Source organism: Camelus ferus, chromosome 7 (genome assembly GCF_009834535.1).
Source record: "Camelus ferus isolate YT-003-E chromosome 7, BCGSAC_Cfer_1.0, whole genome shotgun sequence".
NCBI classification, from domain to species: Eukaryota; Metazoa; Chordata; class Mammalia; order Artiodactyla; family Camelidae; genus Camelus; species Camelus ferus.
In genome coordinates this window covers 11,693,950-11,712,815 of record NC_045702.1, presented here as the reverse complement: position 1 = coordinate 11,712,815, position 18,866 = coordinate 11,693,950, and the positions used below count along the sequence as shown (strand labels likewise).

The window sequence follows — 18,866 nt, the reverse complement described above, 5'->3', positions numbered from 1 at the left end:
TTCCTGATCAGTATCAGGAAAAAAGCTTTAGTTTGGTTTTCAGGCATTTTTTCAAATATAGGAAATTTTGGATAAATTTAAACAGCCTTTAAGAAAACTGATATATAGCATAAAAGAAATGAGTAGAGACTACAAAATCATAAATACACAGGTGAGACGGTACATTTGTATATAGCCACTACCTTCTCTAATTTCCACTCCACTTCTATAGGAAGCAATCACTCCTTCTCCTGAACTCCCAGCACATCTCACCCACCTCTTCTAGTCTTGTATCACAACTGTTACTCACATATTTTATCCCTCAAGTAGACTATACTCCCAAGGGCAACATCAAGTCAGATTTGTCTTTGCAAAACTCAGGGCACCCACCCATTCATTCAACAAATATTTACTAACTCCATAGAAAGTGCCAGGAATCATACAATAAACTGACACTAAATTCGTACTGTTTAAATGAATATTGACAATTAAGCAGAAAAAAAGTTCAAAAAAGAATCCAAAAAAAATTCAGGTATTATAGTTCCACAGGGATTAAGATGGAAAACTACAGATACTCTAGTCGGAGTTTTACTGTCATGAGAAACATTTACTACCTGTGTATTGTCACAGCAAAAATGTGGGTCCAACAATAGAATAGCATTTCCTCTGTATGGCCTACCAAGTATACTAAGTATTTCCAAACACAGAAGAATTATCTTCTTAATCCTAAAGAAAACTTAGTAATAATGATTTCATATGCCACAATCTTAAATTAGAGTCCCCTAAATAATACTCTTGAGGTGGATCTTTATCAGTCCATGAGAGATGCGCTGTTTTAAAAGTTTCATCTGTTCATTCATTCAAATGCTTATTAACCACCAGGTACTGATGGGCCTGGGTTTTAAAAAGATCATTAGGACACTCCAGGAGCTCTCCAAGAACTCAACCAAAAGTTTAGCGTAAGTGGAGGGGAAAGGGGGGGGGGGGCGTTTTATTTTACGAAAAATACGTAGGTTGAAATCCAAATGCTAACAACGTACAAACGTTTCATGATATAGTTTATTCAAGTTGTTTCTCGTCACTCCCTGTATCATCCTTAAGGGTGTCTGAAAGGGTTCCCCAGCCTTCAAATTTCACTTTAAGAAAGAAAAGCCCCTAAAAGTTTGCCACTCCCACTCCCACCATATATAGTCTGGGAAAATGATATGCACAAACGAGAACTTGAAATTTGTTTTGGTTTTTTTTAAAGAACAGACCGAGACAGGAAGGCAGAACAAAAATCAAACACAGATGTGTGACTTCCAACCCACAAGTTCACTGCAGGCTCTTGTATTTGAGGCTGTGGCCATTCACAGGTGGTTGGAGGTGTCCAACATGAGCGAACACAATCTGTAACTCGTAACAGGAGTCTCCGGACGTCAGGGCCTGACACCCAGAAGTCCGGGGAACAAGGCACCTTTACCGTGAGCGCTGCTGAAGGCAAGCACTCAACGTTGTATGAGTAAATGAACACACCTGGCTTTCCCTACCACGCCCCAGACAGTGTGCTTTTGGGGCCCGGGCCCCTAATGGAGAGCTCTGGCCCTAAATTAGGAAAACACTGTGAGGCTGGGCTCCTCCCTCAAGCACAACCCAGAGAAAAGGGGGGAATGGTGGGGGCCCTTGGGAAGGGCTAGGGGGAGGCAAGGGGAGGGGTCGGCAGGGTGGAACCCGGCAAACCCTTCTCCCTCCCAAAGCGGAGGTCGAGCCGCCGCCCGCTGCCCCCTGTACCCTGACCCTGTCTCCTGCCTCCCTCACCTGATCACAGAGATGAGCAGCCCCGAGGGGTCTTTGCTTTTGCTGACTGTGCCTCTGTATTTCCCACCAGCTGCTTCTGCCGCCATCTTGGTGCGAGGGGGCGAACCCGTGGGCTAGAAGGAACCCACGCGTAAACTCTGTGATTGACCTCTCTGGAGAGCCCACCAATGGGAGAAGAGAACTGCGGAATCACGGACCTGAACAATCCAATCGCTGGAGGGAGGAGGCGGGACTGAGGCAAGGGTCGCGGCCCGACTCGCGCTCTAAGCATTCTGGGAATTGTAGTTTTCCTTCCTCGGTTCTTGGACGCACAGGAAAACTAAACCACTATGACTTAGGGAAGTCTCCTTTTGTCTTCCTTTATATTTGTTTTGATCTTCGGGTTTTTCCCAGTTTCCTTGTTTTTAGAATTTAATTAGTTTTTTAATAAAACGTATCTGATGGTGCCAAAAAGTGAATGTGGGGATGTGTATTTAAGTAATGTCCATCCTTGATGTCCATGTGCAAAGTTTTTACTTTAAACACAAGTGGTGTTTTTAAAAATCCAGTAAAATGTGATAATGAATAGGCGGACATGCTTTCTTTAGTATTCTCTAAAACTAAATGTTTATACATTCGTTTAAAGTATGAGTTCAATTATTTTGTTATTTCCAGATAATCCTAAAAAACATACGAGCAGGAACATGCAAATGCATGTTTGTAAAGAAAAGACTGAAAAACCAGAAAGCCAAAATGACCAGGTTCCTTTTCTTCCCATGCTTAATAAACTATAGATGATAATGTTGCACATTTGTGCTTTGTTAATATTTTTACTAGTCAGTTTTCGTATGTCCTGCTTTTCACTCTACTGGCTTAGTCATTAATTCAGTAGATGAAATGAACCACCAAAAAAAGGATTAGAGTAAGAATGGAAAGTGTATAAATCGAGAACCAAGAAGAAAAATACATATTGAGAAGGAAGGAAAGCAGTGATCAGCTTAGTAGCAGTAAGATTAAAGAACTTCAGAGATGAATAGAAAGCAAACTCAGATCCTGGAGTTGTGAAGTAGTGAGCACAGAGCATATCAACTACTTTGATTAAGCAGATAGAAGCTGGTAGAGGTTCACATTGATTTTTAAAAATAAGTTGGAAATGTATGTATATATATTTGTAACTGTTCCTTGCCTATGGCCCAATAACTCCAATCCTACAGACTTTGATCCTATAGAAATAGAGATACAGAAAAAAAAATTCTGAAATTTTTAAAACAACATTGAAGTGTTAAATTATAGAACATCCTTATGTTCTATATATAATATATAGCCACTGAAAATAATTTTAGTGGCTTTTAATGAAGAGAAAATGCTCATGATATAAGTGCGAAAAGCAGGCTATAAAATTAAAGAACTCATGTAAATGGAGAGGGGTCATTGTGGAAGGGTCTCAGGATCTCTGTAGGGTCTCTCTTACGAAAACACTAATCCTAATCACCTCCCAAAGCTCCCATCTCTTAATATCATCACCTTTGAGGGTTAGGATTCAACATACGAATTTTGAAGGTGGGGAGGATAAGACACATTCAGACCTCAAACCACATATAAAATTTAACTCAAAATGCATCAAAAACCTAAATGTAATAAATAAAACTCTTAGAAGAAAACACAGATTCTTATGACGTTAGGTCTGGACAGTGGATTCTTATATATGACACCAAAAATATAAGCAAGAAAAGGAAAAATAGATAACTTGGATTCATCAAAATTTAAAACTTTTGTGCATCAAAGAACACTATAAAGGAAGTAAAAAGACAACCCACAGGATATGAGAAAATATGTGCAAATCATGTATCAGATAAGGCTCTTATATCCAGCATATGGAAAGAATCCTTACAACTCAAAAGCAAAAGACAAAAACTCCAATTAAAAACTGGACAACAGACTTGAATAGACATTTCTCCAAAGGACATGTGCAAATTCCCAACAAATATATGAAAAAATACTCAACAACATTAGTCACTAGGGAAATGCAAATCAAAACCACAGTGAGATACCACTTTACAGAAAAAATATTGAAATTTAGTATGGCTTTAATTTTTAAAAATAGAAAAAAATGCTGGCAAAAATATGGAGAAATTGGAACCCTCAAACTTTGCTGATGGGAATGTGAAGGGGTGAGGTAGCTGGGAAAAACAGTTTGGTGGTTCCTCAAAAAATTAAACAAAAAAATCACCATATGACCCAGCCATTCCACTCGTAGATATATATTGGGAAGAATTGAAAACACATGCTAAAAAAAACCTGTACAAAAATGTTCATAGCAGCACTGTTCACAATAGCAAAAAGGTGGAAAAAAACCCAAATGCCCATCAACGGATGAATGTGGTAAAATAATGTGGTATATGATTGAGGTATAAACAAAATATTACATATCCATCCAATGGAATTTTATTCAGCCATAAACAAGAATGAAATACTGATGCATGCTACGTCATTAATGAACCTTGAAAACATTATACTAAACGAAAGAAGCCAGACACAAAAGGCCCCCCAGTTTATGATTCCATTTACACAAAATATGTGGAATAGGAGAATTCATACAGACAGAAAGCAGATTAGTGTGTCCCAGGGGTTGGGGGTAGGTGTGAATGGACAATGACAATTTTATAGACATGGGGTTCCTTTGGGGATGATGAAAATATTCTGGAACTTAATAATGGTGATGGCTGCACAATTTTGTGGGTGTATTAAAGGCTGTTAAATGACACACTTGAAATGGTTAAAATGATAAATTCTATGTTATATATGTTTTACCACAATAAAAAAAAATACAGGTTGTACAATAAGACTGCCTGGATTCAATCCCAGTTCTCCATTTGCTCGCTAGGTTACCTTAGACAAGTTACTTAATTGTTCTGTGCCTCAGTTTCCTAATCTGTACAGCAGATGATAATAGTACTTCCCTTAGAGAGTTATTGTGAGACTGTGCGAGATACGCAGCATCAGCACTTTGTGAATATCAGCTAGTGTTACTGAAGTATGGTGCTAATTCTTGTTTAAAATACATCTCTGTGGGTATTATGAAGTTGTTTTGAAGAGCAAGAATATGGGTAATTTTTCTTTCTTTTTTTACAATTTACTGTGTTTTTCAAAATTTCTCTGAATAGATATTGCTTTTTTTTACTTTGTTTTATTGAAGTACAGTTGATTTACAATGTTTGGGTGTATAGCAAAGTGATTCAGTTATACATATGTATAAATCTATTCTTTTTCAGATTCTTTTCCATTATAGGTTATTACAAGATATTGAATATAGTTCCCTGTGCTATACAGTAGGACCTTGTTAATTATCTATTTTATATATATTAATCCCAAATTCCTAATTTATCCCTCCTCCCTTGCCCCATTGATAGCCATCAGTTTGTTTTCTATGTTGGTGAGACTATTTCTGTTTTATAAATTTTTTCAGATTCTACATATAAGTGATAGCATATGCTATTTTTCTTTCTGTGTTTGACTAACTTCACTTAGTATGATAATCTCTAGGTCCATCCATATTGCTGCAAATGGCATTATTTCATTCCTTTTCGTGGCTGACTAATATTCCATTATATATATTACATACTCTTTATCCAGTCATCTGTTGATGGGTATATAGGTTGTTTCCATGTCTTGGCTATTGTAAATAGTGCTGCTATGAAAGGTGTTGCTTTTAAAAACAAAAAAAAAATTTCAGAACCTTTTTAAAAGCCAAAATTGGATAAACACCCAAAATGACCAGCTACTTTAATCACAAATGGGAAATGCAATTACGTGATAATTAAGTCAACACACCCCAACTGAACCTTAATTCAATAAATTGTTTTAGCTTCTCTGTTCCACTTCCTTGACATCCCATCTCAGGAAACCTTTGTACCATTGTACCTTTCATCTTCAGGTGACAACTATGTCCTTTCACATTGCTTCTATTCTAGGTGACCTTCTGAACTAACTCCAAACTTGAACCACTAAGCAGTGAACAATGGAAAAATAAAAATCAAAGGAAGGCATAGTGGGTGGACTCATTTGCAACCTTCAGCTTTCAATACAGAGTCCCAAACTCACGAGGCTACTTGCAACCAGCTAAGACTTATGAACATCTGAGGGGTTAATTATAGACTCCTCTGTGTGGAGGGGCTGACATGCTATAGCGGGAAAGAAAAGAAAAAAATTACCATAAACCACAGCATCAATGCCCAAAAAATAGGAGCATAAATTGTGCAGATGTTTCCATGGGAAAAAAAGCACAGAAGGTTAGGATGCTGCAGCAGTCTTCATGGAATGTGTGGGTTACAAGTAAGCTGGACCAAAAAAAAAAAAAAAAATGTAGAGACCAAAAACACCTAAAGAGGAGGAGAAGGACCTTCTAGAACAGGTTAAGATGCAAAGTGAAAACATGCATCCTATGTTAAGGGAATAATTTTAGTAAAATAAAGAATTCATGGAGAAAAGGTAGAGACATAGGTGAAGAGATACATGGAGATCTGCTCAGAAAAGACCTTGAACTCCATGGCCAGCCATCGGATATGTTTGTGCAGTGAGGGTGAGAAGCAGTGTATGTTCAGGTCTTGTTTTATGCTGTCTATTATATTGCAAACCAGAGCAGACTGTTTCTTATTATTACATTTGTAAATATACCCAGAGGCTCTTAAAGCCACGGGAACATCCAATTAAATTAAAGTGCTTTGACCTCTTTGGTTGAGAGGCTCTATATAAATCCAAGGTATTGATATTCTTATTAATGTGGATAAATGATATGTGTGAGTGAGGCTAGCTCAGCAGCAGAATGGCTTCCCTGAGATTCATAAAATAAAATAATGCCAGACCTGGGTATCTGCAGGACACCCAGCACAGATCCAGGGGATTTTAAAAAGAGTGTCTCATAATATTAACCATGTGGGCAGAACTCTGGAAAAGGAGCTATTTCACGTCCCCATCAACACTGCCTGCTCACCCAAGATATAAAAATGTGCCTTAGGCATGGCTAAGTAAATCAAGGCACAGCATATAGATTACAAACTGAAGGCAAAAGTCCATGATGCTTTCACCATGGAAAAAGGAACTGTTTTATTTATACGGGATTTAAATTTTATATCAGCTTTTTCAGTTTCTTTGGTTTAAATACATCTTACATAAATATAAACTTAAATTAAGATATATACACATGGTGTTCTATTTGAAGGGAAATATTATAAGTAGACACAATAGGCTGTGTCCCTCACCAGTTGACTTTGTTTTCCGCATTCTTGGTCCCTGGTTCAGCCTGTGTTATCTGATTGGGGAACTGTGGTTTAAAATTCAGTTTGCACTGGAGTTTCTGACTATTTTAAGAGGTTGGCCAAAACTAGTTTTTTTCAATAATAAATGACAACTTTGTTGGAAGGGGAGTGTCCTTTGTTTCTGTGGGATACAGCCTGACTGTAAGGCAGCAACTGTCCCCCAGCTTCTCCCCCAGATCCCATCAATCAACAAACATCAGATGCATAGGATGTTCCAGGCACTATGTGTAGCCAGATACCTTCTGGGCATCCCCACCCAGATTTCCAAACAATGCCTCCAACTGAACCCACTTTTCCTACTCCTTTCTATTCTCATGGCTTCTTCCTCATGTTTCTTGTTTCAATAAATGGTTCAAAAATCCCTTGACTGAAAAGAAAACCTACAGAATGGGAAAAATTACATGTAATTCCTACATATCTGGTAAGTTTAATTTCCAGAAAATATTTTAAAAATCTTTTCAACTCAGCAACATAAAGACAAATAATCCAATGTTTTTAATGAGCAAAGGATCTGAATAGACATTTCTCCAAAGGAGATGTACAAATGGCCAATATGCCCATGCAAAGATGCCCAACATCATTAATCATTAAGGAAATGCAAATCAAAGCCACGATGAGATACCACTTCCCACTCACTAGGATGGCTATACTTTCTTTAAAAAAGGAAAATAACAAATGTTGGCAAGCATGTGGAGAAATGGAACCCTAGTACTTTACCTGTGAGAATATAAAATGGTGCAGCTGCTTGGAAAACAGTGTGGTGGTTCCTCCAAAATTTAAACATAAAATTACTCATGACCCAGCAATTCTATTCATAGGTACATGTGCAAAAGAACTGAAAACAGATGCCCAAATAAAAACTTGTGCACAAATGTTCACAGCAGTACTATTCACAATATCCAAAAGGTGAAAACAACCTTAATGTTCATCAATGGACAAATGGATAAACCAAATGTGGTATATCCATATGATGGAATATTACTCAGCCATAACAAAAAATGAAGTACTAATAGATTCTACAAGCTGGAAGAATCTCAAAAGCATTATGCTAAGTGAAGAAGCTAGATGAAAGGTCACCTATATATGTATGATTTCTTTTATATGAAATATCCACAAGAGGTAAATCTGAAGAGAGAGAAGTAGATTAGTGATTATCAGGAGCAAAGGGGAATTGAGTATGGGGAGTGACTGCTTTCTGAGTACAGGGTTTCCTTTTGAGGTGATGAAAATATTTTTCATCACCTCAAAATATTCTGTACCAGATAGTGTTGCATACCAAGTGAATGTATTAACTGGCACCAAATTATATATGTTAAAATGGTTAATTTCATATTATAAACTTTACCAAAAAATACATATATACATATTTTATATATTACATATAGAGAGAGAGAAAGGAGAGAGATATCAAGGTAGGATTCTTTAAGTCATCTTCAGCTGGTCACCAAATTCTATAAATTTGACCTGCACAATGTTTCTTAAATTATTCCCCTTTTCAGCATTCCCTCACCCACTGCTTGATCAGGCCTTTCTCATCTCTCTTCTCAGCTCTTCCCATAGCTTCGCACTTGTTCTCCCTTTCTCTTCCACCACCCTCATTCCAGTTTACCCACCACACTAGTCAAAATCTGCCGGTTCAGATGTGCAGTTCACAGCATCTGTGGCCTTTGCTGTTGGGAAGCCGTTTTGTGAGGTTTGCTTATCAACTAATGACTTAGTGATCAAACTTTTGCACTATGGATTAAAAAATATTTTTATTATGCATGATATCAAATTTACCACTTTATGAGGGGAAATGAAGACTTTATATAGTTTTTATGTGTTGTAGTATTTCTGCAAATAAATCTCTCCCATAGGGAAACAAACAAACAAATGAGGCAGGAATCTGATTCTTTTACTCTTACTTTAAAAACCTCCAAGGACTCCCACTGCCCAAGGCATTGTTTTTCACACTGTTTACTGAATAAAGGGCTAGGCTTCAAACTATCTTTCCAGCTTTCTCATCAGTTACTCCCCATCGTACCCTGCTCTCTAGCCATGTCCCAAATATGTCAAGGAGTCATCTATTTCCCTTTTTCCTACCTTCTTTTTTGCTCAGCCTAAAACATCTCTGAGCCTAGATTCCACTCCTGTTAAAATGTGGCTTCCAGTCTTCAGGTTTGTTGAGACAGTCCAACATAATAAGATATGTTTGTAGGAAATGCTGCATATGGTGATTTTTAAGAAAAAATGGTTTTCAATTCACCTGATTAAAATTCTGCTCACCTTTTAAGGTCAAATTTCAGCGGCTCACCTCAGCACTCATGCTCCACACATGTGCTTAGCACAGCTTCCTTAATTCTTGGTTAGTAGCAGTTATAAGAAGAGGATATGATTGTTGCAGAGGATTTGTTTGTTCCCTTTAGTCTTGTTCATTTGTAAATGAGAGTGGAAAACACCGTTGAGTTCATTTTCATACACTCAGTGCCTTCCACAGAGCAGGGGCTCAGTATTTGTTAAATTAAAGCATCCTCTATACTATAATACATAATGAAGCTAAGACTGAATCATCTGAAAACGCTTGATTTTAAGGAATATTACACCAGAGAGGCTGGTAAAAGTCATCACAGTCATCAAAGTAATAACAAGTGATTTAAATGCAATATTTCCTTTAGCAATTTTAAAAAGATTTCCCCATTTAGTTGAATTAATTCAAACTTAAGTTACCTTTTGGCAACAACAACAAAAATAAAAGCCTTTTGGCAGATTTATAGATTATAAGCTCAATTTTTTAAACATTTTTTTATTGATTTATAATCATTTTACAATGTTGTGTCAAATTCCAGTGTAGAGCACAATTTTTCAGTTATACATGAACATACATATATTCATTGTCACATTTTTCCCTCTGTGACCTACCATAAGATCTTGTGTATATTTCCCTGTGCTATGCAGTATAATCTTATCTATTCTACATTTTGAAATCCCAGTCTATCCCTTCCCACCCTCTATAATCTCAATTTAATAGAAAAAATCACAAGGAATGGTAAAACAGAATCAGCAACATGATTTCCTATCTGAAATTTTTCACACTGTCTGGAGTAAAATCCTCTAATGTGCTGTTTAAATTTTTCACATGTAGAAGTAAAACTGTAGGTAATACAAAAACTCATGTGCTTGTTCTATAAAAATGCTTACAGCTATTTATTGTGGAATGAAACAAATATCCAAAATACCAAATGCCTTTGAATTTGTTTTTAATTACTTATTTGATGCTTATTTTTGTCCTTAATTGGCTCATCAGTGATTTGGAAAACAAAACAAAACAAACTTGTACCTGTCAGTTATACAGCTGTGTTGCCTATCCCAAGATTTCAAGTACAGGGTTCCTCCACTATCCAAAATTAGAGCATTCCAATGAAACCTTTTGTAAGCCAAATGACCTAAAGGGAGGAAGCAATTACCTTCAAACAGATCTTGGTAAGGGATGCACAAAACAAACTGAGACAAAGCACAGATGCACACAGACACAGATCAAGGCTCTGGCAGCTTGGTGCTGAGATGCGGAGCGTAACTCCCAGGGAAGAAGCCTGGCAGGGCCACTGAATATTATTTTTGCCTTTTGCCTTTTTCCGTAAAAGTGAAAATCCTCTTCAGATTTTTCAGTTAGTGAAAACAAGTACCAGTGTAGGTCTTTCATGAAAGTGAACTGGTATAAAGTGAATACTCGAAAAACAAGGGGCACATGTATTAATGTCTTAAAAAATTCAGTTACCCTGAAATCACGCTTCCCATTGCAATGGGTTCTGGCTACAACAGCATGACCATAAACAAACAAACAGCATGAACATCTTCCACTCTTCTAAGAGGATTTGTAACCATCCAGAGATCATTTTATTTGTTATGACAGTGCCCTTTGATAGCCAGAGATTGGAAGGCATCAATCACATGGCACCTGGTTCACAGATTGGATCGATTATTCTATGTGGGATTGAACATCTATTGAACAAAGGTGATCAAGTTGAATTGGTTCAGCTGATAAGGAAAAAAACAACCTACATGATATCATTTGATGAGCTCTCCCAAACTAACTAGCTCTATTAGTCCTGTTTCATAAAAACGCTTGCAAAAAAAAAAAAAAAAAAAAAAAGCCAGTGTGTGTGTGGAGAGAATAACACATTAAGATTTAGTTACATTTTATGTATATATTTTTTCCCAACCAGTATGAGTACATATGCACCAATAGACGTGTAACAGATATTCACAGCAGCCTTATTCATAATATCCCAAGAGTGAGCATTACAGAAAAACACCCAACAAGAGTAGAATGTACAAACGGTGCCACAGCCATGCAATAGAATACTCGACAACTATGAAAAAGTCAACTTCAGCTACACACAACATGAATGGATCTCAAAAATACAATGTGGAATAAGCAAAGACAGACACAAGAGAGTGCATGCTATTCAATTTCATCTATATAAAGTTCAGAAACAGGCAAAATATACAATTATAATTCAAAATAGTGATTACCTTCCAGGTGAGAAGGACAGAATGGCAACTGAGGGGAGAGGTCCTGGTAGCGTTCTCTCTCTGGATTAGCGGTGGTTATGGAGATAGTAACTGTGTTTTATATTCCATTTATATTTTATTTTTATGTGGTATTTTACTAACTTTTCTGAAGGTGACAACAATATACTGTCAAATATACTCTTTCCTTTCCTGAATGTGAATAGATATACTGAATTTATATATATTCTGAATAGATTATTTACATTTGCATTATATACCCTTGTAGAATACAGGAGGCTGAGGGGGGCACCGTGTAGCTCAGTGGTAGAGTGTGTGCTTAGCATGCATGGGGTCCTGGGTTCAATCCTCAGTACCTCTGTTACAAATAATAAATAAATAGATAAACTTAATTACGTATCCCCTCAAAACAAAAGAAGGGGGCTGGCTATAGCTCAGTGGTAGAGCACATGCAAGAGGTCCTGGGTTCAAGCCCTAGTACCTCCATTAAAAAAAATACAAGAAGCTGAGAATACGGTAACCTTGGTTGCCTCTTAGTGAAGGAACTGGATGGCTAAAGGGTAGGGAATATAAATGGATTATCTGTTCAAAAAATAGTAATGTAAATAAATTATTGCAACAAGCTTTACCTGACACAACATTGATTGTTCTAACAGACAAATAATGTCAATATTCTGGCTTTTACTTACTGAGTTTTATTTTCGTCACTAATGTCTTGCTTGCACAGTGCTCATACTGGTGCTCTGCTATGGTGTTGACAGCCTGTTGACTATCAGCATCTATTTCAGAAATTCTCCAGCTTTTCACTCTTTTCATTTCCCATCCTCCTCCTCATTCAGCATTTTCTACCCATGTTCCATTTCAGATTCCAAAAATCTCTCCTAATATTTCACTGGCAATTCTTATATGGTTTTTCAGAGTTTCTATACACAGTTCATTCACTTTTACACATTCTAAATCTTTAAAAATTTTAATTAAATGATTGCTCAGAAATCTCATCAAATTCTTTGATTAGGTAAATAATTGCTCAGAAGCATCACTTTTATGAACACTGTATGCAGTAAGTAAACGTAAAATGGATAACAGTTGTTTAACTTTACAGGTTTGTGAAATTTCCACACTTAATTTCAAAAATATTAAGTAATTAAATGCTCAGCTATGCACATAATTCTTTAAAAACAGTCATTACCACCTGTTACCTGTTCAGCGCCAACTGTAAATTAATAAACATGGTTTTCACCTGAGGAGTGAACGCTAGGTTCTTTGGCTTGAGTAATCATGTAGAAAATGTGCTCTTCTTTGAGGAAACATAAATAGGATTTAAAAAAAAATTTAATTGAAGTATAGTCAGTTTACAATGTTGTGTTAGCTTCTAGCAACATACAGCATCATGATTCAGTTATACATATATATTCCTTTTCATATTCTTTTTCATTATAGGTTATTACAATTATTGAATATAGTTCCCTGTGCTCACAGTAAGACCTCATTGTTTAATGGGATTGTTATGTATGATAGATTAGTATAAGTGTAATGAAAAGCTAAATGCAGAGAATTGTGGGAATGAGTAACAGGACGATTTAACACCTTAAATAGTAAAAACTATTTAATCCTAAACCTACTGAGTGACTTGATAAAATATCAGAAATTCTAAAATAATTTTTTTAACAATAATCTCATTTAACAGATGGGAAAACTGACAGACACAGAGTAATCTGGAATATGTCTATTCAAGGTTTTCATTCTTTTAGTCTAGGGGTGATATGTAAAACATTATAAATGACATGACATAGGTGGTGACCGATTAGAAAAGACATCCCAGCCTTGGTCCCAGAGGGCATCTGTGGTGCCAGGAATTAAGTCTTCCGGTGCTGTAGTGATGGCTGTGAGAGAAAGGGAGGACCTGGAGGGACAGGGAGGCACTCAGGCAACAGCTATTCACCAACAGTAAATAGCATTTCAGTGTTAACACCAATGCAAGTTGTGCCGGTGCTTATCAGCAGACATCAGCCCTGTTCTAATCCTAATGTTATCTCTAATCCCTCTATGATCTTTCTAGGTAGAAATAATCCAGATTCCACCAAAAAAAGTGTGATGGGACAGAAACAGTAAATGAATGACTTTGATCTTTCACATTCATTCAAATTGACTTTTTGGATGTAAGATCAAAATGCAATGCATGAAAAAAAGAATAAAAAAAAATAAAATTTAAAAAATGAAATGCATGAACCTCAACAGGATGCTAGATTTTTAAAAAGCAACACAAACAAGTATAAAAGACATTTTTGAGACAGTTCAAGGATTTTAAATATGGACCATATATTATTCTTTTTTTCTTATGATGTCATGATAAGACTGTGGTTATATAGGAAAATGTCCTTATTTTTAGGAAATGTGTGCTGTAACATTTATGAGTAAAAGAAAAAAAACATGATTTCTGCAGCTTATTTTCCAATGGTTTGGAAAAAATAAAAGACAAAGCAAATGTGGCCAAATCTAGATACACAGGTTCTCGTTCTATTCTCCCAACTTCTCTGGAGGTTTGAACATTTGAAAAATAATACATCGGGAGGAAAAATATGAAAGGTGTATATGTGAGAAGCGTATTTATTTGGTACATAATATATACACAGCAACGAGCCAGACAGGGAGAAACATTAAGCAAATGTGAAAGTCGTGCCCTCCTAGTGGAAACACACTGGCAAGGTGGGAAATAACTAGTGTGGTGCATGATTGCAGTTTGATGTTACCACCTGATTTAGAAATGGAGTGTTCAAACAATAGCACTGTCAGTCGATGGCACAGAGAGTAAGAGAATGTTCAGTGCTGTTACCCAGAAAGTGCCACAGTGTAGCTCAAAGCAGGATCTTTTTTTTTTTTTTTCCTTCATCTGGGGTCATTTTCTACCTTGGTGGGAAGGGATGAATTTGGAAGTTTGAGATTTACAAATGTTAATCACTATATATAAAAATGGATAAAAACACAAATTTCTTCTGTATAGTACAGGGAACTAGATTCAATATCTTGTAATAACCTTTAATGAAAAACAATATGAAAATGAATATAAGTATATATGCATGACTGGGACATTATGCTGTATACCAGATATTGGCACATTGTAACTGACTATACTTCAATTTTTTTTTTAATGATTTTAAAAAAAGAACAAAAAGAAAAGTAGGATCTTTTAACACAGCTGCCAAACAGGACGTAATACTTTCCAACAAAGGGTGATGCAACAGCTCTGCAGTCGCCACCATACAGGAAATATGACTCGTACCAAAGCAAAAACAGAGGCCAAGGGACCAAGAGTGCAGTGTGCTTTGAGCAGGATGAGAGATGCTGCAGCCTCACACATCTGTTCTTAATAACAAATCGAGTAGCAACTAGCAATTTGCAGAATACATGGCAGGCAAATCTTCCATAGAAAATAGGTTAAAAAAAAACCAAACAGATTCAGCCCTTAGTGGTGATGCTTTGACAGGCAAATGGATCTGCATTTGCAGCGAGAACAACACAGAACACACAAAAAATGGTACAAACTCGACCTGAACCATCCTCTTTCAATGCACTGGTTAAGGTTTTTTTACCAGGGTATTGGAAGATATGCTTTAGAGTATGTTTCATATAAATGCTAAAGCTATTTTCCTTACAGAGAGTACACTCAGTCTTTCTGCCAACAAATCTTAACTGCCATTTCGACAAGATTCCAAGATTAAGAAATTTTCCCAAATATTATTACATTTAAATACCTGGACCCAATGAACCTCCTATCACGAAGTCTGTATTCCCCTCACCCGAGCAGGCAAATGAAAGTAAAGTGGTCCCCTTTGCAGAATCCCATTTCCACAGTATTATGTCTGTCTAGGAGGCTATGTTACATTAATGTGAGGGACACTGGGAGTTTTGTAAGATAGAAAACTGAGAATGGGACTTGGAGCAACAAAACAAAGAGTGAGAGGAAGGAAAAAAACATCGTTAGGAAACCCAGAAAGATAACGTAGGGTTACGTTGGAAGGAAGGATTTGCTGATTATAAGGATAAATCATATAGGAATGAGTGACTACAGGAAGCAAACACACACACACACACACACACACACACACACACACACACACACACAGTTTTCACAAATATCTATAGGCAGCGAAAATTCTATTCTCCCCACAAACTCAGAATCACGCTTCCTGCAGCAGGAAGCGCTCCCTGGCTGACCTCCATCGTCATCAACCCCACCTTCCACATCCTTCCATGACACCAAAATAAGAAAACACCAGCACCAGCCTGCAGCAAATTCTAACAGGCCTTTGGCATATCTCATTGTTTTTGCATCAAATTTATTGCTGAATTTCACTGGCTTCTCCTGATCTGGTTTATTGCTGATTTTAATCTTGGCTGTGTTTAAGCGTCTGAGCCTACTGCAAAATACCTAATGTGCTCTTTGTAGCCAGAGACTGTATAAATAAAATGCATCAGATTCCCGTTATAACCATGCTACATCATCTACATTACCCAGCACCCATAGTGGCCTATATTTTCAATTATCTTCCCCCAAAACTCTAAATGACTACAATGAATTTAGAAACTCCTCCACCTCTCATCAGCACAAGCAAGTAACTGAACACTCCATGGAGATAATAAACCATTTTTCCTCGTAAGTGCTCATTCCCAGAGGGCTTGTCTCTGTGCTCAAGTCTGCAGGCAGTAGCTCCGGCCGGGCAGCATGTGCTGTGCACTCTGATAATAACGCTTTGTTATTTTGCCTTGGATCTTGGGCAGCTTGTACTGTAACAAACCCTCCCAGTATTCCACGGTCAAATGTATCAAGGGAGCGCCATCCTTCAGGTAGAAAAGCGATTCCCAGCCTCTGGGGATGAGGATGTTCTTCGTTTCTTGATACAGGGAAGGCATCTTTCTCATAGGAAATTTTAGGTAGGAAAGGGGGAGGTCAGAGAGCCCTTCCTGCACCTGCTGTTTCTCAAGTGTCTTCAGCTCAAAATAATCGATGGGCCAAAGCAGCATGTTTGAGGAGGGGGTGGGGGGTGTTGAGGGGAAGGCCTGAATGCCTTCAGTAGCCTGGGTGGGCGAGGTGGGAGGACCGATGAAGGGCCTCAGAACAGAATCATCGCCCCCCAACAAGCCAAGGGGTGGCAAACCACCCGTCAGTTCTATGCTTCACATCAGAAAACCCCTCTGGAAATAAAAATAAAAATAATGATCAAGAGAAGGACGGCTAGCATCTGATCAGCTCTCCCTTCAAAACCCTCTGAGTCCTGACCACAGGTCCCTCCCCTAGTGCTCAAAGCCCCCTACCCTATGGCCCCAGACTGCTTTTTTCCACCCGGACTCGTAAGTACTTTCCACATTTATCTGAGCTCTGGGCCTTCTGTTCATCCTGCTGCTGCTACTCAAGTCAACTTCAGCAAGAAGTAATTCTTCTCAAAGCATCTTTCCAAAGGGTGGCTATTTACCCCATCTGGGCTTGGGAACCCTTTCCAGCAAGTGCCATTAAAGTCCCCTGAGTTCCTCTGTCTATCCCTGGCAAAACCTAAGGGTTTTCCTAACAGAAGGATGAATTGCCCACACAAGAGTGGGAAGTTTATGCACAATAACTAGGGGTTGAGCTTGAACATCAACTCAGCTGTAATTGATTCGATGATGTCATCCACTTGCCCTTCCAACCCCCTCACATTCAGCTCAAAGGGAAGTACCTCTTCCCTGGTGGGTGGGATTCTGAAGGGGTACCAGGGATACTAGAAGCCCCAAGACAAACCTAGAGCTTCTTTTTGACTCTTGTCCTCTGCACCATGCAGCCGTGGTTGGTAAGGTCCACAAATGACTAGCAAATAAACCGTAGAACATCCGGCGGCTCACAGCACGTCCTCCACAGCAAATCATACCGATTCAGGACTTAAGGATGATTCTTTCACAAGAAAACGCAAAGGGGCAGGAGGGACCTTCTGCAGTGCCTGGCATGTTCTGTTTCTATGCAGGGCTGTTCATTTTGTGAAAATTCATGCAGCCTCACACTTAGGAGTTGTGTACCTTTCTCTATGTGGGTAATACTTCAATTAAAAAACTCATTAAAGTATTAAAGAAATTGAATATGTTAAGGATATGTGCTATTTGAAATTTAAAGGAATTTTAATTAACTCTGTAAATGGACTGAATATTAATCAGTTTACAAGTTATTGTGCAAGATCTGCTAATTTTATGAAACAGAACAGTAAGATTTATAAGCTGAACTTTAAAACTTAAGGAAAATATTAGTCAGCCATAAAAAAAGAATGATGTACTAGGACATGCTACAGTATGGATGAACCTCCAAGACGTTATGCTGAGTACAAGAAGCCAGACACACAAAAACACAGATCGTATGATTCTATGTATATAAAAAGTCCAGAACAGCAACAGAGACAATTTGTGGTTTCCAGGGTCTGGGGAAGGGGAAATAGGAATAAACTGCTTAGTGGGTAAGAGGTTTTACTTTGGAGTGATGGGAATGTTTTGGAACTCGATAGAAGTTGTGGTTGCACAACATTGTGAAATGCACTAGATGCCACTGAATTATTCACCTTAAAATGGTTAATTTTATGTGAATTTCACCTCAGTAAGAAACCGAAGGATGATTAGATTTAGATTTTAATTCATTAAAATTTAATACATTCAACTGCAATTTAAAAACCTTTCAACTTTTTTTTTCTGGGCACCATAGCAACCCTCTAGGGCACACAAAGCAATCACATTTTCTTTTGGCTTTGAATGTGGGGGCTATCCATGGGGTCAGGTTCATGGCTGGGTGCAGAGATAGGAGTATTCCTCTACATTCTTTGCATGCAATGGTTTGCTGTCCCTGCAAGTCCAATTTCATAGGTACTTCCTAAAAAATGGAGAACTGGATACTGCAAATAAAATGCAATCAATGCATCTGAGGGATTGTTTAGTCTTTGCCTCTGCCATTTGGTAAACCTGGATTCAATCCATTTGAGATGGGCTATCTTTACCTCCTGAAAGGATGTTCTACAAACCTTTTGTGATAGTTCTTATGTCTAGAGAGAAGGATTTACAAGATATACCAAAGAGAATCATCTGACATTGGTGACTCAGGCTGCTTAGGAACATTCTATATGGTCAATAAGGAGGTGGACCTTAGTTTCACTTTGTAATTTAACTGGAGATGTTTGCTAGTTTGACAAAGGAAACTCTTTTGGTGGTAGTGGAAGGGATTGAGCATCTCTGGAATTTGGGGAGAGAGAGAGCAAATTCCAAGATATATCTATGAAAAAG

At 37.7% G+C, this 18,866-nt stretch overlaps 1 protein-coding gene across 2 annotated transcripts in view; it reads right to left on the bottom strand.

Moving 5' to 3' along the window:
- The window catches only part of EXOC4 (exocyst complex component 4), a 698,176-nt gene extending 696,257 nt beyond the window's left edge, over positions 1 to 1,919 (bottom strand). For both annotated transcript variants that reach the window (XM_032483367.1, XM_032483368.1), the window contains exon 1: positions 1,777 to 1,919. In XM_032483367.1, the coding sequence (XP_032339258.1) occupies positions 1,777 to 1,862 (86 nt within the window). In that variant the 5' untranslated portion in view covers positions 1,863 to 1,919. The remainder of the gene's footprint in view (positions 1 to 1,776) is intronic.
- Between the last annotated feature and the right edge of the window lie 16,947 nt (positions 1,920 to 18,866).